The following is a 27,706-nucleotide window of genomic DNA, read 5'->3' on the forward strand; positions in this document are numbered from 1 at the left end:
GCAAAAATTACTTTTACATTTTATAATATCCAAGCCGTACACGTGTTTATACATAGGATGTTGAACACGATTATAATATCCGAACCTTCTACGATATTGAATGGCTGAAAACTAAAGAACTTGGAATTATCAATGTAATTTTTGGCACTTAATAATTGTTATAATTACAATTAAAATACTTATTGTGTGATAATTACACAAAGAATATCTAGTCCGGGCGCAAATATAATAGAAAAGGCACTCCGTGGTCATTTTTGGGTAATAACATGGAAGATGTCTCAATAATTTCTTCGTTAGGACTATTATAATGAGGAATACAATAATAAGTCGAAATAAAAAAGGTCAAAAAATACAATAAAAGTCGAAATCACAGGCAAACACCTAGAAAACAAGATGACCGCCAGAATTTTCAGGGCTTTTTTTTATCGCTAGTATTTTGATAACCGTTCAAGATATTACACCGTTTATTGTACAAACACTATTCGAAACCCCTCCCCCTACAATTTATATTTAATGAAATTCTCCTCTAAAACACATATTTTATTAGTTATAAGCTCCCAAGACCCTACAAGATTTTTTTCCCATTTTCTCAAATTTAGCTCTATTATGTGCAAGAGATACAAGGGAATATTAAATCTATGATATTCAGATAGTTTTCTCAGCTTTGAAATGATATGTCTTCACGCGCTGTACGTCAATAAATGTGTTCTCCAGCGCCATCCAAAGAAAACATTGCATAATTTCTGGTACGTTTTTCCATAGGCATGAGGCGACAAGCTAGAACTATAAAATCGATTTTTTTCTTTACTACTTCATGATAAAGATTTGCAAATGGTCTCAATCTCTTCGATAGAACAAGCTGAATAAGAACATTGCTGATGGGAACAACGAAAATAGTCATCATCATCATCATCATCGAAAAATTCAAGATGGCGGCCATACTTTTTTTATAAGTTTTTTATATCAATTGATAATATTTTTTATTCAGTTATAATAAAAGGTATAGAATTGATTCCACCAGTAGAGGTTCTAGAATTAGGCAAACTATAATATTCAAGAAAATCTTCCCATTTTAAGTACTCTTTTTATGATTAATATAATCTAAAAAGCTTGAAACATACATTCTTCGGGTACAAAATTTTACTTTCCACCCTGTAAATGTTATTTGCGGTTGACATACTACACCAATATTATTCAGACAGTGTTGTAGAATATTTCCGAATCTTCAAAATGACACCGAGTCATGGCTGGGATTCCATTTTCCACGGCTGGAGTGTCATCGAAAAAGGAGAGAAAAGTATAGTTTCCGGCGGAAATAGCTATTCATGTATTAAGAGCGTAATGCGCGACGCGAAGCGGAACGTGATAATTTTGCAAGAGCGATAAAGAAGCATTACGCGCGAATTACATACAAAATTTTTTCTACAACTGCACAAACCTGTTACATTATTTATATCGGCGGAGTTACAATTACCGACTTTTTAGGTTAAGATCTGACCTTTTGGCGAGCTGCTTACCATCAGCTGATTAGCGAGCATAAAGAAACTCTTCTGCACATGCGCGAATGATTACCGAGCGTAAAGAAAATCTACTGCACATGCGCGGATGGTTGGCGAGCGAAAAAGTAGATTCTCCTCAGAAATAAGCTGTTTTACGAGGAGAATTGAGTATGTAAATTCTTTTTTTACGCGCAGTTGTAGAAAAAATGTTTTTTTCACCAAATGCCAAACCTAACAATTAGAAAAGCGTGTAATCTCAACACTCCTCAAAGGTACAGCCATGGAAATGATATCAATCAATTCGTTATCATGTGTAGAAAGAGAATATCCATGATGGCAATTTCAAAAATATTTTTATCATAAGAAAAACAAGATGGCTGCAGAAAAGTTGTAGTTTTCTACAAAATTGCCTATAAATAATTATGAAAATGTTGAGGGAATCGGGAATTTTATTGCACAGAGTTTCTCAGAATGACCTGACTATTAAATTGGATGAATAAATCTAGTTTCAGATCAAATTGTCAAATGATTAATTGTTGCAACATTGAAAATTTCACCCCCACATTGAAGCTGCTGTAAAATAATGAAAGTAAAAAAAGAAATGGTGAAATAATGCATCAAATCAAAGATAATTCAATGCTCTAAAGGCCTACGATGAGCATTCATTTATACGATGCATTGTTGGAGAATTATAAGCCCTGGAAGAGCAAACAATTGAATGAAAACCTGCTACTTAAACAATTTCACACTTTCAAGAGTGAATATCTCGAAAACTGTTGGAAACTGTTCACAAAACTCCAATAAACAAAAGTTGTAAAAAATTTATCAAGCTTCATTTTTAAATAGTTAGTCATTTTTCTCAAGATATGAGCGTGGAAGCAAAAATTGAAAAATGCAACATTTAAACCACCCTACTCTCTTTAGCACAAGGAGTAGTAGGTATGATGACCTTTCATATGTTTACCTCCTAACTAGTCCCAACAAAGCTGCAAAGTTGGAAATTGTGTTTAAAACATTCCCTCCAAATTCCTTTGTCAATTGGTCTATTGTTGCAAAATTGAAGATTCTACACTCAACACTAAAGCTGCTGTAACAGTCATGGGGAAATGCGAAGTGTGAAGTTAGGCATCGAAGTAAAAAGAATTTGATACTCATAATCAGCATGGATTTTTTTCATCGATTTTTAAAAGGTTAACTTATAGGATCAAAAATAGCAAAAAATTGGAGGCAAACGTGTTTTTTTCAATAAGGATACACCTTCAAGAGCAGATATCTTGAGAACTATAGAAGATAATAAAGAAAGTTGTTCGTTCAATACTGTAGGAAATTATGTGAGCTCCAATTTTGTTTAGAATAGTCATGTCCGTGAGATGCATAGTTTTCGAGCTATATGTAGAAACCAAAAAATAGTACCTTTGAACCACCCCCACCCTCTTAACGCAATTAGAAGTGAGGGGGGTGACTTCTGATATTTTTACCTCCTTACTACCCTAAACAGAACTGTGCGGTCAAAAATATTGTCTTCCAAACTTTTCCCTCTATAACCTTTCGTTGACTGAACTATATCATATTATTTTGAAGCAGAGAAAACGATTTAAATTTTATAGATTAAACATTCCCCTGCATCTCTTGAACAAAAAAAAGTTATAATAGCAGGAAATTTGAGAAAATGTGAAAAACAATTCTTCCTTAGGCTTTGGGATGTTATAACTAATAAAATATGTGTTTTAGAGGGGAAGTTCATTCTATGAAAATAGGGATGCTTTATGAATATAGGGGAATGTTTTTTGAATATTCAAGAAAGCTCTGAAAATTTTGGCGGCCATCGTGTTTTCTAGGTGTTTCTCTGTGATTTCGTCACAACATTGTGTTCCTCATTATACTAGCCCTAACGAAGAAATTGAAACATCTTCCTTGGCTGTTACCCAAAAATGACCACTCAAGTACATTTGCGCTCGGCCTTATTGAGAAAGAAGTAATTTATTCAAGAGTATCAAGATTAACGTGTATGTGTGTGATTGGGGATCGATGTGGCTACCCTGCCAAAGGCAGGTCTTTCATTGTTGTTTTATCTCGATAATAAATTTGATGCCATACTCGTTATGCTCGAAACGCATAACTTTAATCCCAATAAATTATTTGATTTTGTAATTGTGTAAATAAGTTGAATGAATAGATAAATAGATGGATAAACATGGGCAACCGTAGCGACGATAGGCAGGTGAAAGTGTATACTTGCTATCTGTGAGTTGCGAAGGGGGGCGGGTGGTTGCAAGGGTCGGGGGGGTACATCTCGTCTACCCCCATTTCATTGGGACTAACATTGAAGGGGGGGAAGAGGGAACACTCCTCCAGCACATAGTACGGGCCAGCTTAAACCAGCTTAAACCACTAGTTTTGACGTGAGATTAACTTCATCTGATAGCATTGGTTGATGGAGAAGCATTGTAGTAATTTATAAGCACTTTTGAAGTTAATCTATAGAGAAAGTATTATTCACTGCTGCAGCAGTTGTTCATTATTGAATATAATTTTCAAGATTCAACTTCATTTTTTCAAATGGGAACGTGGTTGTATAGCTACACATGACTTCATGATTTCGATACAGAATTTCAATGATCTCAACTTTTAAAGATACTAATAAATGATACAGAAATGAAATAAATGAGTACCTAGATTGGATAATCAAGTGTTATTGAACACTAATAGTAACTTCTATTCACAAATTTAACACTTTGAGCAAAAAAATGTTCACGTTTTTTTAAATTTGAAGCTGATTGATCAATTCTTTCTAAAGTATTTGTAGAACATACAAACAGACCGACGACGACTTAGGCCTCTAGTAAGTCAAAAGTGAGAACTCGCTAACGCTCTTTCAATAAATAAATTATATATATCTACATATAAATAATATATAGAACTTGTAAATTTTTGAAATTACTAACGAGAGATTTCTATGAGAGTATTTTGATTACTATGAATTCCCAAATCAATAGAAAATATATCCAAAATAAGAACTTGAACTATTGAATAAACAAAAGTAACATGACATGACGATTGATATTCAATGCAAGTACCTTTCCATACTTTTGAAGATGTAGTTCTTGTTATCAATATGATCGTAGCATTCTCCTTTAGTACTTATGTGTGAAGAGTTGATGGTGATTGGTTGGGTGACACCGCTTTGGAACCACTGCCCCACCCAAACGGCTGGTATCTCACATTCACCTGCAATCAAACACAACAAATCGTAAAAGTCAAATCAAAAATCAAAAGAACATAATAAGACTCGAGAATGTAACCTTAGTAACTTTAGAACATTCTCAGTTGAATACCCAATATTATTATCATGTCATCTCTTGTAACAATCGTAGACATGTTCTGTTACAAAGCATTTATAGATCATACAAGGTAGTTTGAAAACATTTGTGCTGATTATGTCATTCAATCATTTCCGAAAGTTGACTCAAGAGACCTTAGGGCTACTGATCTAAGAAGAGATTTGTAAAACGTTTCATAGTAATCATATGAAGTCCCAGAAGCTGACATGAGTTTAAAAGATAAAACTTTTTCAAGTATTTAAAATTTTCCAAGAATTACTTGTCAAATTTGTTTCATTCAAGATGACAGAGAGCAAATAATATAAAATAAAATGTTTGTCTCATTTCAGGAGTAGAGATGAGTAGTATCAGACAATAGTTATTTTAGTACACATAGAATAATTCACTTGATTTGTAATTTATACAAAACGATATATAAAAGACGTGCAAGCATTATGCATCCATCCCTAACTCAACCCATATTCCGTAATTTATTGTAAGAGAAGAGAATTATTTCGGCAATGGCTTTGAAAATGTCAAGCAGACAACATTTTGTAAGAGAATAATTATTTTCAACCAAGGTAATCAAGTAATCAATACTGCAGAGAAACTGACGAACTGAAGTTGGGATCTGCTTTTAGGTGTCGACTATAAACGGAAATTATATCACCACCATTATTATTATTATTAGTCAAGCATCAACATTCTATTTTCTTTGTTATCGGCGAATATTTTCAGGAGTGCCAACATGACAACAAGTGACTACTGTTGAACGCGAATTTCATCATCTCTGGACAATTAAGTGACGATAATCGATGGGAGTCCAGCAGTCCAGCTTTTTCGGCACAAATCTTCTCGGAGGCGCATCAAAATTCATGAGCGTCAAAATACGAGAACGAAACACCAACTACCCACCCCTTTCTGCACTCCTCCTACCCTTACGCCCTCGTCGCGTCAGTTGTTCGCTTTGCTTTGTCACCGAGCACTCTCTTACATTTCACCCTCTTTTTCTCCCTCTAATAATCCCCGGTCGTGTGTTGATGGGAAGGATATTATTTTATATCCTTTTCAAAGAATCGACAATTATTTGTTGAAACATTGCTAATAAATGTAATTACATCACACTATTATATTATCGTTATTCAAATTGCATTGCATCTTTATTCTCATTAATAAATTTTTCATGGTTGGTAAAATTCGTTGAATAATCAACACATGATTATAAACGCGACGACACAATGATTGAACGGGATTAAAAACAATTGTTGAACCAACATAGGAGAAAATGCCCGCCCCTAAGAAAGAATTTAGATAATAATTAATTTTGTGAAAAACAACATAAAAAAATATTTGAATGTATATAATTTTAATGTCTTATACAGAGACCGGCATATTAATCTGACGATTTTGTAGTAATTTTTATGTTTGAACCACTGTCATTGAAAAGGCGGGAATATTGTACATCGACAGATCTATTCTTGCCATTTCAGTAACCAGTATGTCGTGCTCAAGTGAACATTAAGCGATTGTGATTGAAGCTTATTTTAAATTAATGACTCAGTTATTTTAACATAGCGTTTATGTCGCAAACATTTCAATAATTTAAATTGACACGCGCTTGTTATCAGTAGGAATACGATGTTGTTGTGGGTAGAGAATTTCAGGAACACGTTGTCCGCCACAAAAACGAAACAAACAGGACGAAAACGAACCGTGAAAACGCCTGAGTAGCTGTTACACGTTCAGCAGCGAAACACGCTGTTGCGCTAGCCATTTCTGATCGAAGTGTACGACGAATTCTTCATTTCTACCTAAAATTCCATCCTTATAAGATAATGTTAGTGCAACAACTTAATGCAAATTTTTGGACACATTGCAAAGCCGCTTGCGAGATCATTCTCGAAAATGTCCAACCAAGGATGCCGTTATTCTTTCAAGTGAGGAGGAACATTTTCATTTTTTGGGATTTGTGAATAAACAAAATTACCGCAATTGAGCAGCCAATAATCCACAGAACTAAAGAAAGTCATTCAACGAGAAATTGAAGCAATTCCACAAGTGATGATTGAGCGAGCAATGGCAAATTTTAGAATTAGGTTAAGTGAGTGGGTGAAAAGTAACAGAAATCATTTTGATGACACCTAATCTACAAATAAAAAACTTTGTGAGTAATCTATGTAATTCACTTAATTTAATCTTTTTTGATCTTTGAAATTTGATCTTTGATTTGATATATTATATGATTTAATTGTAGGAAACACACTTTAGTTATTATACCTAAAAAATCGTCAGGTTTTTATGCCGGGCTCTGTAGAAACATTGATGGGTTCATGCAACTCAAATTGTTCCAAATTCCACAAACTAGCGTGCAAAACGTTCAGAATTATTAGCTGTTTGTGAAGTTTCTTAGACTACCATGCAAATCATATAGAATCACATTAACTGTGCTTGAAAACTGTAGTGGACACGATGAATATAATAAAGATTAAAATCCAGACAGCTATCCGCTACACAGAATGTAATTCAATATCAAAACCTTACACATCTGCACCTGAATTTCTTAAGTAAACAAAGTTTTGTTTTCGGAAGCGCTTTTCAAATCAAATTAAATCAACATCAATTATTATTACTGTAACACTCCTCAGGCTATAATCTGTTGGTACATCAGAGTATAAGAGAGAATCCCCGTTCAAGCTACTCTATATGCAATATTTGGCTATTCTCCAGTTGTCTGAACAAATTCGCAGGATGGCAAACATATACGAGTTTTTATCGTTGAACTACTGTTATTCGACGAATATTGAAAAAGAGGAAATTAAAGGTGAGCAAACCAATTAAGTTCAGAAAACGTTCACGATATGGATTTATCAGAGAGAATCACAGCAAAGAATGGGTGAGAAAAAGTGAGTAGGCAATGTGTGATAGAGAGAATTATTTGAAAGAGGAGGTAAACGCCTCCTCATTTTTAATAAGATGTGAGCATTCACTACAATATAAATGACTTCAGTTCTGGAATAGGTGATACTGTGGATCTACCCTTTCAACTCACGGACCGGTGACTCGTCTGTTTGTTATCTCAACTTGGTTGAATTCCATAAGAATGAACAGCTTCTGGGCAAGATCTTGTTTTAAACTTTGATGATGAAGAAGAGGTGAAAGGGGGAAGGGATAGAGAGAGAGTGAGTGAGAGGCAGTCAGTTTGGACCAAACCATTCGTCTCAATGATACTATCTCAGAGCTAAAACGGGCATATTAATAAAAATTCTCTGATGTCTATCCATTTTGAGGCTGTAGAAAGCTTTGACCAGTCATTCATCTTCTAACATATCGCCTAATAAAGCTTACATCTCTCAGTCTATTCACAGGATAGATTCTATCAACAGGACAACATCACCAGTTAGTGGCAAACAATTGTTTCATCGCTTTCAGATACTTCAAACTGTTAGATCGTTAAAAACAATACAAGTCTATAATATTAATGAGAAAATGAATGAAAATAACTTCTTCACTATCTCTGGAAAGAAGAACCATCTGAGGATTAAGGATTCTCCAAGATCTTAAAAATGATGCATACACTTCTCAAGTGAGATGCATATCTATTGAACAGGGCTCCGTCTCTAGAAACAACCCATGGATATTTTATAAACATCATTCATGTATTCAAAGTAACTTTCACATTTTAATGGAGGTATAGGTGCATAGAAGGCTTTGCTTGAGGTGAAGATAGACATTTTATCGACACTCATAAATAATAGTTAACTCATACTCGTATACACCATTATATTTTCCATTTCTCATGTATATTTGATATGTTTTGCATAAAAGTTACATTCAATAACTTTAAGTTGAAGATAAGTGGGTAGAACAAAAAGGAATAATATTTAAAATGTTGAATAGGTGCAGTAGAGAATAATAATTCTCTGACGAATTACGAATAGCACTACGAATTACGATCATGTTAAGATACTCAATCATTCAATATGAATAGAGCATCGATTATCAAATGTGAAAACTTGTGTTGGAACCTATCATAGGGCCCAAAAAATGATTGATAGTTCATTGAAAATCCCAATTAAGGAGTTGAAGACAATCTCCATTACACTTTCACCCCAGAGGCAATAACAGTCATGATGAATGAGACGTATTTGATGGTTATTTCAATATTTTTCACATTTTTTGCGACAAAAACAGTATCTGTCATGGTACGTTAATAGAGTTAAAAAAAATCTGGTGTGGTGCACTCACACAACTTTTCTTGCTCATTGAACTGTAAGCCCCATTCTCAAACGAGAATAATTTGGGGGAATAATATAATGATGATTGGCGGCAACATATTTGAAACTACGATCAGACTTCTATATATGTGTATATATAATTGTTTTCAGAGTACTTTTTCCTTTGTATAAATTGTGAAATTAGATGATTTTTTAAAAGACGTCAAAACAGCTGTTAGACAGATGAAATATCTCGATTATGTGTTTTTTTTATGAACTGCTCTACCTACCTATCTCATGCACGAGAACGAGGTTACAAAGTCCATTTCTCAAGGATGGGGTGGACCCCCCATTAGTTTCCCAGAAAAGAGACTCATGCCAGTTGATAGAGCTGATAAGTAACTATACAGGGTATGAATTTGAAAAAAAATCGGTCAAGTCATTTTTGAGAAAATCGTGAAAAACATGGGTTTTTAATAATTATCCGCCATTTTTCTCAAGAATATTACGGAGCTACTGCAATTTTCCCAGGAATGAGACTCATGTCAGTTGATAGGGCTTATAAATAGCTATCCATGGTATAAATTTGGAGAAAATCATTGGAGCCGTTTTCGAGAAAACCATGAATAACATGGTTTTTTAGTGATTATCCGCCATTTTTCTCAAGAATATTACGGAGCTCCTACAATTTTCCCAGAAATGAGACTCACGCCAGTTGATAGGGCTTATAAATAGCTATCTAGGGTATAAATTTGAAGAAAATCGTTAGAGCCGTTTTCGAGAAAACCGTGAAAAACATGGTATTTCGGCCATTATCCGCCATTTTGAATTGAATTTTATTGAATTTCTTATTGTCGGATCCTCATGGTATAAGGACCTTGAGTTTGAAATTTCAAGTCAATTGGTTAATTGGGAATGGAGTTATCGTGTTCACAGACACACACACACCCACACACACAGACCAACACCCAAAAATCATGTTTTTGGACTCAGGGGACCTTGACACGTATAGAAAACATGAAATTGGGGTACCTTAAATTTTTTTGGAAAGAAATACTTTCCTTACCTATGGTAATAGGGCAAGGAAAGTAATGTAACGTATAGAAAACAAGAAATTAGGGTACCTTAAATTTCTTTTGGAAAGCAATACTTTCCTTACCTATGGTAATAGGGCAAGGAAAGTAATAATGAGATAGTCATTAAGTTCATTCTTCCTACTTAGAAAGAATGATTTGTTGGAGTAGGGGTTGTTGAACATGTGTAGATATAGTAGTTGTACGATAAATGCTCTGTCAGCTACAGAAGTCATATCACAATATTCCACTCATAAATAATGATCAATTCTGAAACATTCAGATCTAAAAGCGGTAAATTTACAAATCCACACTCAACAAAAGCAGTATCCAGGTCCCAGTTCAGCTGAACTACAGAAAAAGAGGGGTTTGAATTGGGATCCAAAGTAGCCATAGTGAAAAGGGTGGAAGAACTAGAATTCATCACGTCTTATAAAATAGCTGAGTTTAATATTTAATAATTTGAAAAAGGAATTTGACTTATGTGGTTTCCGCACTCATAACCCAAAGAAAGCCATGTTTTAACTGATAAAACAGGAGGTGCCACCTTCAAACTAATTGACCGAAGCGAAGCTGAGGTCTTAGTTTCGACTCGATCGGCTTTTGTCTGTTTGTTTGTTCCGCAGTTACAGTTGCAGTTATTGTCCGATGTGTATGAAATTAGGTATGCAAGTTCTTTGAAACAAGGCGCAGAAACATATGTTTAACGATTTTAGATAAAACCTCTGGTTTTTTGTAATATTTAAAAAACCGCGAACTAACCTCAATCCAGAAAGGATGCGTCTTTGAAGACACAGCAATTCATCCCAATACTTTTTCGCATCTATTGTTACGAGCACATGGTGGTCGAGTCGGTTAGACCGTGGTCTGTCACACTGTGGGACTCAGGTTCAATTCTCGTTCCTGCCAGATTTTTTTTTGCAGATAATACTAATATTGTTTTATCTTATTCTAATAATATATCATTATGAAATAAATTATTATGATTAGATAGAATAATTTAATTGAATCATCTTATTATTATTAAATTGATTTAACAAATTAATTGGATAAATTATTAAATAAAAATCTTTATTGTATTGAAGTCCAATACTGCAGTTGTAGAGAAAAATGTGTATGTAAAGGTATAAAGGTAATTTTTTTTCTTTTTGTGTAGTTGAGAAGTTGATATTGTGGTAATTATCAACATTAAATTAAAAAGACCAAGAAATTGTCAAAAAAACCACAGATATTTGATACTTAGGAATACCGGTTTCGGTAATTACACCATTGTCAATCTCTGATAAACTCTGATAATGACCGAAACCGGTCTTTCTGAGTATCAATAAATCTGTGGTTTTTTGACAATTTCTTAGTCTTTTTCATTTAAAAGGTATGTATTAGATATAAAGGTACTCTTTGATAAGTCCAGTGTCCCTGGAAACAATGTCTCTAGCACTTTCAATGGAGAAAATAATAGATGACATGGCTAAATCTTCACACTATACTGTACTTACTGTACTGGCTAGGGTTGCCACCTGTGCTATATAATAAAGTATTGTACTTTATTTGGAGGTCTTGTACTTTATACTTTGTAAGCAAGATAAAGTACGCAAAAATACTTTATTTTGCTCAATAAAGTTCTATATAATAAAGTACGAGGAAATTAAAACATTTTAGGTTAGCAGAGTGGCGGAGACTGTCAGAGTTTAACTAAATATTGGATGGCTACAGTTTTTCAGTGCATGTGATGCTGATGAGTTCAAGAATTTGTATAAAGTGGTTTCATATTTACTCTCTATCCCTGCCACTTCAGCATTTGTGGAAATGGTTTTTTTGGTGATGAATAATAAGTGGAGAGATGAGAGGAGCAAAGCATCTTTGAATTTCATAAGAAATAAAGAACTAATGCTTATTTCAATTTGAATGTTGATTGCAAAAATGCTTTGCAACTCTTCACCAGTAACAATTATTCATTGATGATGGCCAAAAGCAATAAGAAATATATTTTCAAGAATAACTATTTGATTTTTTATTAAATTTAAAATTCATTATTAAACTCATTTTTTATTCCATTATATTCATGTATTGTATTTTGAATATCCATTCAAAATATTTATTTCATATTTATTTCGCTTTATGTTTTTGTCATCTGAAGCAAGCAAAACATATAACTTTCATTAGTATTTTTTTGTATTGTTAGATGGTACAATGTTTTGTAATAATATTATGTTGTGCGGAATAAATTATTTTTTGAATTGAAAATTGAATTTAAATTACTGTATTTGCATGAGCTACTTATAAAAGTTATTAAAAACATAGAGCACCCTTTGTTTTTTTTCCAGGAGCAAATTCAAGCTCTAAAATCAAAAAAATAATACTCAATAACCAGGCTTGTGGTGCACTTTATAGAAGAAAACCATAAATATATTGATATGAATGCTTATATGAAGATTTTAAAAGTTGGAAGCAAAAGCAGTAAATCGAATTAATGTAAAAGAAGATTTCATGTCTACACTACAGCAAAATTAAATAGTAATAACTAATAAATATCATTCAATTCGATTTAGATAATCCCATTTTTGACAAAATTATGCAAACCAGGAAATAGAACTTAATATGGAGGATAGTCAAGGTGCGTACAGATATAAGCGCCGCGAACAAGAGCAATTCACTTTTAATCAGCTGATTATATCTGTATTTTTACAGAAACGGTAAGATATAGATATAAAAAGCTTGGCATCAGCTGATTAAAAGTGAATTGCTCATGTTCCCGGCGCGTAAATCCGTACGCACCTTTATATGTACGTAAATTAGTCAATAATTTTTTATTTATTTATTAATTTTTCATTTGAACTTGAAAATGGCTAAAATAAGCTGAAACCGGTCGTTCTTTTAAAATATATTAAATATTTCATATAAATAAAGGGTGCTTTATGTTTTTAATAAATCATTTAAAATTGTATTTTGAGAAGTACACTTATCTTTGGCCAAATTTAATGCAATTTTTTGCATTAAATTTCTTAATCTTGTGTACCTCGAATTATTTTGCAATAGCCTAGAGTTGATTAAATTGTTGAAAAGTAACAATATTATGCATTTTTTCAAGGAGTTTAAGTTTTGAATTTAGAAGACCAACTCTAAAACTTTTTGGATTAAATAAAATAAATTATGTTTTTTTCATGATACTATATTAAACTATTTTTCTGTAGGAGCGTGTGTTTTGTAACAAATGAAATTGATTTATCTTTTTAATTATTTATGATTATTTTCGTCTTACCAGTATGTAATCAATAACTTTCCAAGCTATTATGTTCTTATTTGGAGAAATCGAATTATTCTATCAGTAATATTATAATGGATTCTAATATTAATCAGCGATATTCATGTCAATAATGTGTATTCTTGTGAGTATATCAGAATGCCACAGAATGCTGACTTTTTGTATATAAAGGTAAAAATGACATGTATTTTATTTAAACTTAATGTACTATATTTTTTAGGCCTGTGATTACCAATGTACTTTATTTTTCTTAAAGAAAGGTGGCAACCATAGTACTGGCCCTTCTCATTAGATTAAAAGTTGTATTCATGAGCGAGGTCTACTGTTTGCAGTACTAGTAAATACTTTGTGAGAACATCATTCTAAAATATATGTTTCGTACAAATCAAAGGTTTAAATGAAAATTTCATATGGAATGAATTATTCTATTTCAACAAGCAATTTAATTATAAATCAACACATAACAATAGTTTGGAAGAAAAAGAGAAACATATGTACCTATTATGTGTATTGTTCATTTATATAGTTATATTATAATCAATAGTTTGAGAAATGAAAATGTTTATTCTCTTGAATCGTATTTGAATGAGACACCATCAACTTTCGAATCCCCTATAACATGTTTCTTGTGTTAGTTCAGACTTGTTTTGCATTTCAATGTCTTAGCCCTACTACTCATCTCATAGAATATCCACTATCACTACTCCATTCTTACAAAATATAGAGTTATGTGATATTTAATTTAAGGAACTCTAATAGCCTAAATGGATATGTCTTTGAAAGTTTCCGTTTTACAAAATAGATGTTGGTTGAATAAGTTTTCATTGAATACTAATAATTATTACACTTGCTTTAAAATTGGTAATAGCTAATATAAGCAATATAGAAACTTTTAGTACCCTTTTATTAAAAAAAAGTTTAATACCATAAAAGTTTGTATACCATAGTATACCATTTGTATGCCATTGTATACCATAAAGGCTACCATAGTTTGTAAATTGTTTTAAATAAAAACAATATAAAAACTTTTAGTTTTTAATAAAAGGGTACTAAAAGTTTTTATATTGTTTTTATTTAAATCAAGTAGCCCATATAAGCGAAGTGATTTTGGTAATAGCTGTTATAAGAATATGAATAATATTGTACTGTTGGCTGTGAAGATGTTTTAATTTTAAACATGTCGGCTCGAAGCCCTTTGCCTTCATTAGAGGAAGATTCCTGTAAATCCAGATCCAATTTTACAGGTTTTAAAGCCTTCTTGAAGTTGAAAATTTGAAACATTCTTAATTTCTTCCTAATGAGTTTTCATTATCAATTAATGCCATTCCATTACCATGCCATTACCATTAAATGCCATTCCAAAGAGAGGCCCGAACCAACTCGATCTACCATTCTAGATACGTCCCTGCCGTATCGTAGAGGATGAATAATAACAGTGACAATATTAGAAGGACGATCGTAGGTAGAATATCAATGACATGTCACACGATTTAAATAATTACTAACGAGAAGTTAACAGTAGAGTAGTAGAGATTTATTAAGCGATGAAGCTGTGAAATTATCACTACCGAGTAAAAGCGAGACGATATTGTGCAACACGTGTCACATTAATTCAATATAGGCATACAGTTTCAAGCTATTTTGACGGATGGACGCATCAGGCACTGGACAGTAGCAGATTTTGTCAGACGATCACTATTTGCAAATTAGATGAATGCATTTTTAGAGGACATATGAATATTAGAGGAACGATCGTAGGAAGAATCCATGAAGTTCAACTTCTTTGCAGTAAAATGAAATGTATTTAGCTTTGAAATTATCACCAAAATCAACTTAACTAAAGTTTACAGTTGAAGAGTTGATACAAACTTTATCAATTGAGATGACACTGCTACATAGCAAGTATATTCTGGATAGATAAATACTCCGTTGAATATTTCTGTGCAACTTTCTGAGAAAGTTATACCGTACATGAAGTTACAAATTCCGAAACCGTCCTGGAGAAGTGAAATTTTTTCAACCAGTGATTAAAACATAGTTAACTTCACATTCAGATTCTTGTTATGCACTAATAAATAGCTGGAATATTCACAAGTTATTCCGGAAAGTGAAACGATGCTTTCAAGTTTAAAATGCCGATTATGTAGTTGTTCGGTTGAACGCTGAAATTACAAACTGCGACTTCAACTTGGATAACTCTGTTTGGAGAGCTTGTCTCCAATTTCCAGACGTAGCCGAGTTGTTCTAAATTATTTGTTCGCTTCACTCGGTGCAGTCGTACTGCGCGCCACAATTCTTCGAACTATTTCGCTATTTCCTTGAAAAAAGAGAAGAAAAGAAAGGACTTGTTCCTCAAAATAAGAGCGTTACGTTAAGGTTTCCTTCAGAGACGAATGAATGAGTAAGGTGACGCGCCAAAAGTTTGAACAGTAGTCAAAAGGTAAACAAAAGAGCGATATGATAAAATATAAAAGTCCTTTTTAGGCTTTCCCTTTTATGGAGCACTCTTTGTACCGTGTGAATAAAGCTTGCTGGATGGAAATTTCCTCAGACATTGTTAGATAACAATGAGGGTTATCCGGCGAATATTGCTACTTCTATAGCAAGGATACCGGCACAACATTTCAAAATTGTGGAAGACAAAGAGAGAACGAAAAAGAGTGGGTAGAGCCAGACAGATTGACAATGAAAGAGATTTATTGTTAACTTTCCTTATGAAAAAATGCAATTTTTAAAAGAAAGAGTAAGAAACAATTTTCCAAGTATTACAAAGACAGCATTTGCTCTGGTTTGAAATTTTAATTTAACCCTATTTTTACAATGTTCTTTCTGCGAAACATAAGATTGATCTTCATTTCAGAGATGGAGAACGAATCAACTCTAGACATCTTGTTTTCCGTGGAATGCATCCAGACAAGAGCAATCAGTCAGTGGGATGAGTCAGTGCACGTCGCATCTCAGATAAACAACCTATTGTATTAGAGCAACTGCTATTTGAAAATTACAGCAGGACATTTCCGTGTATTTTTTATTTAAAAAAATACATGTATCAATTTAAAAAAATCTAATAACATTGGGGGTCCCAGAGACCGCTCAGAAATTTGAGTGAGCTGCAATATAAAAAATTACAAAATCTTTAAGATTCATGATCTGTAGACCAATGGCTGAAACTAGGAAACGGAAAATTTGGAAAGTTGCTGGGAAGCGAGCTTTTGAAAAAATGTTCAGTCAGTTTTTTCCACATTCAATATTTATATATGCTTACTTACACATAGAAATATGTATTGTGACCTTTGAACAGTTTGAGAGATTGAAGTAGAATTTTGTAAGCTGCAATGGTGTGATGTAGTGATACTTAAAAAATGTGCTAAGTCTTCATATATCTGAATCTTATGGATGCGAACACGACTCGAATAATATGCGAAATGATGCTAAAGATCATGAAAAGAAGATGAAAATAAGAGATTGTTGTTCAATTGTCGACAAGCGCAGAACAAGTACTTGATTTGATACCGCGATATTCCACGTTACTTACTTTACTTGTTCGTCATATGAAACTGCATTAAGGGAGCAACGCTCCCGCAGTATATGCCACGTCTAAGTGTAATCTAATATAACACTAATATCCTTCATCTAACAAACACAAGAGTCAAGAGAACACAGCAGACATAACATACAAAAATTAACCAACAAGGAAGTCAGCTAACTTCTGTACTACTATATTACTCATTTTGCATCTGTATATTCTCATGTTACTATGTATATACTTTTACTATAGGTAATCAATCATAAATTACTTCTTGAAGTAATAATTAATCATACATTATTTCATAAATTTGTCGAAATCAAAGAAACTGTGAATTCACACTTGATAACAAAAATTATTTAGGATAATATGAATTACCCGTAGAAGTATGCTGTGGATTAATGATTTGTTGTTGACCGTAGTTTTGCACGCAAATTAAACTCAAAGAGCTTAGATGATTTAGAATGCAATTCAGCACTACCGTATGTGCTTGATAATATAAATCAATTCGAAACTTGAATAACGTTATGAAGGGTGAGACAACTCATTGTTCCAAGTGAAAGCCTGTAGCATATTAGTTGAAAGGCATCAGGATTTTGAATGAACACGAGTACAAAAGGAAGTTATCAACACCCGATATTTCTATTGTAAATCACAGGGAAAACGTCATGGAGGATGGAGTGAGTAATTGAATGGAGAAATTTTTGGGTTTGATATTAGAAACATCTCAGGTAAAACGGTCTGTGAGTACAGGAGAGAGGCTACATAAATTCATAGCTTGTATGCTCACTCTGATATTACTCAAGCGGATAAAATGGAAATAGACACAAAGGTACACATGTACAGGGTTCAGCAGAATCGATATGTCTGGGACTTCTCGCAAATATCAAGCAAAACATTCCATCACATCTACAAGTCATTTTTATTAGCTTTTCAAGTTGCGATCATTGAGTCAACAATACCGTATCAATATTCAACACGCTTACCTAGTACATAACTTTGAAGTGTGTACTTTCTACCTAGAATTAGAAACTACATCCATCATAATTTTCCATATTTACATTCAAAAAGGGTGAACGATGCTTTTAAAGAGTATCTTGTCAACTCTTGAATCGATGTTTCAGCATATCATATGCTAACATAACATAAATACTTAATTCATTCCAAGTCTGACCTTCATTACTTTTAGTCACTCAGAATTTTTTTATTTCAATTACAAAGTAGGAAAAGCAATGACTTGAGTGATGTCTTTCAACGGATTTCATCTTTCAGTCTATACTATAAAAAGTGATGACAAAATGGCCAACACCAACTAATATCATAAATGTCCCACAACTGAAGCTGGAAAAAAAATATATACCGTATAAGTTAACTTTTTGGTGAGGGCTGCTCTTATTTATTTGGAAATTTAACAATATGACTCAAAAATGACATATATTGAATTGTAGTGAATAAAAGTTTTAAAAAGGGTATATATGAGATAAAATGGTTTATGAACTAAATCTGATCGATGACATTGAGCTATAATAAAAGGCATAGAATCAACTGTTACAAACGTGAGTTCTCCATTCATGTGAATGAATATAACTTTTGGTCAATATTTATTTTCAATTTTATGAGGGAGTAAATGAGTTCGAGTTTCGAGATCATGATGATAATAATTTTGCAGTTTCGCGAATGTTTTGAGTATTACCAAAAGTATCAGTAAAAGTTAACGAAGAAAGAAGAAGCTAACAAAATCCTTTAAGGTGAGTTAATTATATGCTTCCATTGACTTGCTTGGAGCTGTTTTCTGCACAGCTATAAATTTAAATTCAATCATTCATTCAATTAACTTTTTCTACATACCCTCGCATGAGATGGGAACAATATCTTTTTCAGCTTGAATGAGGAGCAGTTCCTTTAAAAATAACAACGGTCCAAATAGGTTATATTCGCAGCATCATTATTTTTATCGTTTTCAACTTGGAATATTCATTAATTTCCTGATGAAAGAAAAGCATGAAAGTGAAGTGTAATATTGGTACGTAAAATTTGCCAACAGTTTAAAAATTTCGAATTTTCACTCTAAAATTTAACACAACTGAACTTTGACTACAAGTCTACAGTAACGAAGTTCTTAATGGATAATTAAATCCCATTATCCTCCAGACAACCGTAAATTATAAAACAATAATGTCTGGATTGAATCTTAAAAGTTTATTGGAAGCTCTGCATGAAATAGATACAAGTATAAGTTCGGATTTCGAATCACTAGCCAACAACTGCACAAAATAACTTCAAGGAAGTTCTTTTTCAGACAAAAATCGATTCATCAGTGAGTATAGTTTACGTGTGAAATATATATATCAGTGCAGTGGAGTGAAGTGACTGTAAAAAAATGTTTCATTCTTCAGGTGATAAAATTAAATCCTTTGTAAAGATTAACAATACCACTCAGTGTAACATCCATATCATTTCGAAAACCACCAATAATGTCTTAGGATAATCTTCAAATTGCAATTGACATTGATAATGATAGAATAGTAAAATGATTTAAAAGGGTACTCAAATTAATATTTTTATTTATAGAATAAAGACTATAGTATTATATAGTATAGTATAGTATAGTATAGTATAGTATAGTATAGTATTGTATAGTATAGTATCTTTATATCTAAATCTTTGACTGGGGAACTATGATTTAGATTTTGTTATTAGAGTTTTACTGTTGTGCACGTGGTATGCAACAAGTGCTCCTTTTCATCCTCTCCTTGAACTCAGCTATTATTGTTTCTCATCTCCTGATTACTCATTCTTGTCGTTCATAATCTTCTAGGGATCATGTTTGTCTAGTAGGTTGATATTCACTTTCCTCATAGCAGAGATTGCCAGCTAAATTTGGACTGCTCCGATTTTGCTCAGCCAAGTTCTCAGGATACCTGAACCAAGATGTGAGCTCTTGATGGGAGCGCTCGGTAATAGAATACAAGTATTTGATAAGCAGAGTTGGCAAATTGTTGTTGGGATCAATATCTAATGGATGTTGAATAGCGAGAGCTATTCAATTCTCATCAATTTGCAAGTTATCAAGTAGTGAAGAAATACTGCCAAGCTCGAAACTGTAACTCGAAGAAGGGTTATCAGAGGATCAGCTTCGGGCTACTCTCATATCAACCTTAATTAATTGAATCTCGGTTTACATAATTTGCCTTGATAGAGGTAATGCTTCCAGCTTCGATATCACATGCAGTTATTGCCAATTTGCGTGGGTATAATGAAACGAGTCAACTCCATGCATAATTATTTTGAAAGCAAAGAAGCAAATAAACGCACACACCAGCGGCATTATGTTGAGGTACAATTGATTTCATAGATCACAACTGTAACCATGGTAGGGTACCTGACGGTGACATAAAAGGAATGCCATAATTATAATAAACTCATTTCAACATGAATGGCTGAACACTTGTGTGTGCCTGAGTACGTGTGATGTGTGCTCCAATCATGTCACAATGGAACTTGCATGTTACCTTTGTCACATATCAAAATTGATGAGAATCAAGTCGGTCTATGATGTTATGAATCCAAATTAATTGAAGGTTTGTTGAGGCATCAAGCCAAGAAATATCATATACATTTTCAACGTGTGTGATAACATGATATAGAATACCCCGAAGCTAGCTTAACGGGTTGAAGTCAGGTGGGTTGATACAAAGATCATAGGTCAGGTCATACAGACATTAGATGGTGGTAACGGCACTGTTCGCTGTTATCGAATACAGACGTCAGTTTTGCTCGTTAGGTACCACCAAAGCAATGCAGTGTGCAGTGCACTCCTCTTACGTCATACACAGATGCTCCGATGCTCCAACTCTAAACACTGTAAACCGAATAATTTTAACAGAAGCCGAACCACCTATTGCAAGCCCCCAATCCTAATGTCAAATCTATCCCAAAAGTATGACTTTACAAAGGGAATAAACATCAATGCTAACACTCAATAGTAAGACCAAAAACAATTAACCTGACCAAGCTATGCTAAAACTGGAATTGAGTGTCTATTAATTTAATAAAGTATTCGACACTGGCTATCAAAACCAGGCATTACAATTTTCACAACACCGATTTCATTCAAACGACCCTTAATAGGGTTGCTGTCACAACAGAGCTAGGACAAACACTGCGATAAATTATGGACAAGTGAATAAACGTTGTATTGTAAGGGAACAATGATTTTCATACATTTTTCGGGTATCAAATTGAGTTTATGGAATAAGGATTTTTACAACATCAATATTAACTTTTTCTTCAATGTTTAGCAATTTTCTTCCCACATTTCTCATTACGATATATATCTCAACAAATATTGATGGATTCAAATTGGTTCATAAGCCCGTTCTATTATAACTACATGCAACGGGACTGAAAAAGTATTTTGAGATAGCTGTTTTGGCATCAATTATGAAACTGCATTATATAAGTTTAAGTTATAACATGACCGTAGATAAAAGAGAAAATTACCAATAGAAAGGTTTTAGATTCAATTACCGTAGTCAGGAGAGCTGATAAAAATAGCTATTTCAGTGGTTGATTGCAGAGAAGAGAGGCATCAGAAATAGTACACTATTCAGTATTAAGTTGACTGTGTGACAAAACGGTTCATTGCATGAAAATGTACTTATTGATGTCATCCCTTGTTCAACAATGGGTAAAGCTTTTGTGAAAGCTTTGATTAATATAGTTTCACTAATTGAATCGGATGATGCTAAAAGCTTTCACACCCCATCAATTTGTCCAATGTCTGAAAGTTTTTCCGGCTATTATATATATATATATATATATAATATATATATATATATATATATATATATATATATATATATATATAGAGGTTATCCAGCTTTGACACGAATCACATTTCAACATTGTACTGCGATCGACTGCACTGTCATACCTGTTATCCTCTTTTAATTCAATTGATAATATTTCACCAACTTGCTATTTTTCAAGTATTGATTGGAAAGTTCTTAATATCTTTGACTACGGACTTGTTTGAGTGATACAAGGGGAAAAGTTGACAAGGACAGTTTTTCATTTTACTTTTCTGTATCTGAAGAATAGCTAACCAAATTTCAATTAAATTCTCACGTGTAAAATGGCAAGACAAGATAAAAGAGCAAGATATACTTTCATGAATATGAGTAGGAAAGCTTCATCAGCGTTGAGTGTATGAAAAGTTTTCAGTAACACTGAAATATTTTCTGATATGCGATTTTCCTACTTCCGAACAATGTAAACATAAAAAAACTTAAAACTTCAATCAAGACAGATAGTTTGCTTTTATGATAGCCTACTTCGGTAATTCCTAATCCAGACCCAATCACCACAAATGTTTATACATTACCGAATCAAGCGTTTTCACATATTTTGAAACTATCAATTACATTATAATAAAAATTAAATAACCAGTCGAGTATGAAAATCAAGCCCATAATGTGTTAACGTTGGTATGGTATGGTGTATGCCTATATAGTACGTACATTTGTAACAGCAGTTTATAAATAGTTGTGTGGTTTGCCTTTGCTATTGATTTACTCATCGTCAGGTTCTAGCAAGTTTTCCGACATTTAAATCTCCTTCCTTTGTATATAATACGCAAATAATAATGAGAACATCTGTCTGAATGTTAAACAAGCTGCTGCATGTAAAATGTCGGTCTACTCAAAATAAAGGGCCAATTAGATTCCAACTTATTCCAGCGTATTTCATACATCGAATGCGTCAGATAAACCGATGTATTCAAACTTCTCTTTTTCTTCGAACATTCATTTCTTTTACGTCCGTACATGTATCTATGCAAGATAATCATGGATTTCATCTTTTCGCTCTTCTGTACTCCAAACAGCTACTTTTTAGCACAGAAATAATGATAATGGTCAATTATTGATTCCTCCGTGATCGTATTAACGGTTATAAATCTCATTTGCATGAATAACTTTGAATTTCACCCAAGAAATATAACTTCTAAAATTAAGACTTAGCGTTTTCACTGGAGTTTTATGACACGATTTCACAAGTAAAGTGAATTTGACTATCGTTATCAAACTTTCAGAGTATTACCACAGACAAATAATTTCTTCATATTTTTCCTATCTTATTAGCTAATGCTGTGTCATTATTTAATGGCCTTATAGTGTGTTCATGAAGCAATTTTTCAAGCAATATTTTTAATACTTGGATACTCATTAATTTTATAACTCTTCAATTATTGATCACGGTTAAATATCACAATTCCACCCCAAAATTCAATTGTCCATTTTTTGAGGTCAAACCTAAAAACAAAAATCAACGACTATTTATAGATAGTTGTTGATACATGTTTTATATTAATAAAATAGACTAATCAATCATCGAAAATGACTGTTGATTTCTGTTAGATAAATGTTTAAATTCAATTCTTTGACATCCATGGAAATTCAACAATATTGAATTGAATAGAGAAATCACAAGTGATTGAATTAGTATTATTCTCTTCAAGAGTGAATATGACTTATTAGATTTTCTATAAAATATCCATGTTGAACTTGGTCAAGAAGGAGGAATAAAAGAGAGGAGTTGCGTTTGTTAATATCTTCTTTGTGTGAGTGTGAGAGAGATGACCCCCACTTGCAAATCGATGAAAACAGTACTGCAAACTCAGGACGCTGTCATAAGTATCAAAAGAGCAGAGGTGACTGGCATAACACCTAAACTTGACATCTGACACTTTTCATCCCTGACACTTCAACATCTTCGACCATGATTTCCACTTATTTATTTTTATACTATTATGTTTGAACTTAGAAATAGAGATGTTGCAAGTTATCAGACCAAAATCCACTGTCGCTGTTATTTCCACACAAGTATACTTTTTGAAGAGATGAATGAGTAATGTTTATTGCCTACCTGTCTTTGGTTATAGTGGCCCACTCCTACGATCAAGCAAGTTGGAAGCAAGTCACGTTGCAATGTAATTGACCAGGGGAGATTATAAACATTTAAGCACTCAGGTGTTATTACGAATGCTTTTTTCTCTTGGAATGGAGGCGATCCCCATTTCCATTTATTGAAAATAAATTAGTGTGAACATTCAACGGATACTCACTGCAGGCCAGATGCCTCTTTCAAAAGAGTCCTATGAAACGGAGACTGATTACAAGATAACTACTAATAACTGCATATCCCTTTATGCATATCTATAGGCATATGTGTATGCATGTCTAAAGTGTGAGCATCATTTATAGTCTGCTACTCCCATTTCACAGAAGTTATGAATTATTACGGAACAGGCCTCAGGCGATACTAATAAAACAGAGAGTATGGAGTTACAAAACAAATACTTATTTTCATTTTAGTGTAGAGAAAATATATAATAGATACATGGATAAACTTTCTTCATCAATATTGTTACTAGGCTTGTCGCCTCTGTATAAATAGGAAGAATGTTGAATAGAATTGAATAACAGAGAATGATTATGAACACTTTCATCTAGGAAACCTATACGTTTCACGAGTAATGCAGACATTAATAATTCGTATAGCTTTTTAGAAGATGAATGTTGTGACAAGATCTTCTTGGCTATTCAGGATCAGTTGGAATATTTGAAAATATTATGACAACGCTGACACTACAAAAAGCTCTGTCAGTATTGATTTTTCAATATAAAGCCCTCTTTACATATTAAATGGTACCCGGTGGATGACTTATATGTTTGTTGGAAAAAAACCCTGACAGGCAAGTGATGAAATGTGTAGTTTTCTCCCGTGATAGGACGAGACGTAGCACTAAACGACATCTTACACTTACACACTTTCCTGTTCTCGTCTTACGCATCCTCCCACTCACTCTTTTCCTCTCTCACACCAATCTCTCTGTTTTAAATATATATCTATAAGGATGTGGCAGCGAACAACTCTATGTTCGTTTTGAAAGAAGAGTTTGAATTATTTTTCCCGAAGCAGTGAAGGTGGCCATTCATTCTATGTCCAACAGAAGATGAAGAGCCAGAGGCAAAAGAAGGAGAAGAAGAAATAACGAGTAACACATGTGCACCGGTAGTCTCAGTTGTCACCAGCCTATTACCATTTGTCACTAAATCCAGGATAGACACAACAGTCTTTCCTATGCAATCTACCGATAAGATACTTTACTCAACGAGCATTGGGGCATTGGGGTTGGCTCTGTCTACTCTTGTCTCTTGTCGCTGTCTTTCCCTAAATACCTAATGGAAATTCCCCCTTACACATCATGCTATCATCGCACATGTTTCAGAAGTAAACAATTTAGAAAAAATGGCAACCAATATTTATCAAGTGATTATAGATATGTATTGTATGTGATCTCGAAAATGAGAAAAGTCAAGTTATAAAATAATGGAATTATCTAGAAGCAATAGAGCACATTTTTCAACAATAAGAATTTCGAAAACAACAATTAAGGCTCAACCAACAACTAAAGATGATATATTAAGAATGAGAATCTATGATTGTCAATACGTTATTTATTAATTCCATTCGATGAAAATTATATAACTTTTTTAAGAGATAAAATTCAATTCATTAACTTATTGAATGGTTTGGAGTCCATCTAAAAATGTGAGTCCATTCATGTATTACCATCTTTATCTAACATCCATTCTATAACATTATCCAAGTGTATGACAAGCACAAGTCTATGTCTCAAATGGGCATCTTCGACAGCGAGAAAAACTGGCACAACATTTCTTGATTGCTTCCACACACATCTTCTGAAGCAGTAATAAAAGATTGCATTTTCACTCCTGAAGATAGTTCTTGAAATTTTCGGAGAGAAGCTACCAATTATAGGTTTCACATTTCCAATTACTAAAAGAGGATTAAAGAAATCTGTAACGGATAGATTTTTAATGAATTAAAGAAATCTGTAACGGATAGATTTTTAATGAATTAAAGAAATCTGTAACGGATAGATTTTTAATGAATTAACCTAGGAAGTAGAAATATAAGAAAACTGATCAAAACATTTTTATGTTTCATCACACTCATATTCAACTATTATTACAGTCAAGGGACTTGGACTCTTTTACAATCTTGGCAATGTTGAGAGAGTTAATAAATATATCAGGATTGTGTGCTCTCTTGCTTTTATGTCTGGTTTTGAACATTTCATACTAAGGCTCCACTCAAGTTAATAACGGCGATGAATGTTTTATATTCAGAAAAATATTTACGCATACGCGATATTCTGTATTCTACATGACTGTTGTTAATTTGAATTTGGTATTTGAAGCGGACACTTGAAGTTTGATTTAGACATGAAAACCAGATTTCTCGATAAGAAACCACTTGTTGCATGTAAAATATGCGTCCACGAGACTTCATATCATATCTCTCTCACACACACACACACTTTCTCTCTCCCCCCTCTCTCTCTCCTCTCTCAGATTTCCTAATCTAATCTCTCTCTTACTTCGGTAGATAATTAATGTGAAGGATATTAGTTCGTTAATATCCTTTTCCGTGAATGAAGATGGATATGTTCAAACCTCCGCCAATTCATGTAGATACAGAACAATATTAACATCTTATAGTAATTCTAAACATTGCATTTTCTTCATATGATACATAGTTCAATAATTATAAAGTTTATATTTTGTAAATTCATCTGAAACTTTGCAGTATTGTGAGTTATCTATAGAAGTGTATATGCCAGAATATATTGTAGCTCAATCTGCATGAACTAATGATATTTCTCTCTCTGTAATTCTCTCTCTCTCTCTCTCTCTCTCTTTCTCATCAAATACACGTATACTCTCTTCCCTAATCTTATATTTTTATTGAAAAAATATGAAATCCCACGATATCAACAATCCCTGACAAGTCATCTGTTATCAACGCACTTAGTTAACCATTCAAAATGGGATAGTCAGTATAGACATGCATTATTAGTAATAATGAGCAATTCTAATCTCTATCCACTTGAAATTTCAGCACGATAAGCTGGTTCGTTAGTACAGAACGCGTCGGAGTTTATCGTTAATACTACAGTATATCATTAACATGCATTAGTCATCCGTACCAATTATAAGTTTTGAGTTTCCAACTGCCGTACTTGGAAAGAGATAGTTTGTTCTCTTCTTACCTAACGAAAAGTGAGAGAGAATAAAAGATACAATTTCTCAACTCGTGACACTAAACTGAAAATTTTCATTTCGTGTGCTAGAACAACAGTTTGTCATCCATAATTTTCCAGGTGTAATTCACATAGCTCGGTAACAAGGAGCATAATGCACAATAATAACGTTGTATATAAATGGCTAATCAAGAGGGAATCAGAGCAAGATTAATGTATGAGAGCATTTTTTAAATTGAAAATTCACTATTGTTGACAGAAAATTGCTTTGGATGAGAACAAATGAAAAGAATCTTGTTTTTTCAATAAGGTGGATCAAATTTTTTCTTCTTCTTTAATGATAAAACAGTTAAAATAATTTCCTTTAGAACATAGTGACTGCAATTAATAATAATTTTAAGATAAAAGAGTGAAATATTTTCAATACAAATAATGTTCTCCAAACAACTATTTCAATCTCAAACAATGATATATTCTCCCATCTCAATTCACTTTCACTTCATAAATAATAATAAAAATACCTTGATATAAAATACTTTGATATTCATAAATCTCGTTATACATCAATCAGACTACGACCACAGATCAGTGAAGAAATAATATTGAAGTTAATCGGCAATCAAATGTGATTGACAAACCTACAACGGCTGACAACTTTTAAAAAAGTACATTAATTTTGA

General features: G+C 33.0%; 1 protein-coding gene across 2 annotated transcripts in view; it reads right to left on the reverse strand.

Annotated features, from left to right (window-relative positions):
* The window catches only part of LOC111045223, a 141,048-nt gene that overhangs the window by 22,396 nt on the left and 90,946 nt on the right, over positions 1-27,706 (reverse strand). For both annotated transcript variants that reach the window (XM_022330575.2, XM_022330576.2), the window contains exon 3: positions 4,577-4,727. In XM_022330575.2, coding sequence (XP_022186267.2) covers positions 4,577-4,727 — 151 coding nt within the window. The remainder of the gene's footprint in view (positions 1-4,576; positions 4,728-27,706) is intronic.

Source organism: Nilaparvata lugens, chromosome X (genome assembly GCF_014356525.2).
Source record: "Nilaparvata lugens isolate BPH chromosome X, ASM1435652v1, whole genome shotgun sequence".
NCBI lineage: Eukaryota > Metazoa > Arthropoda > Insecta > Hemiptera > Delphacidae > Nilaparvata > Nilaparvata lugens.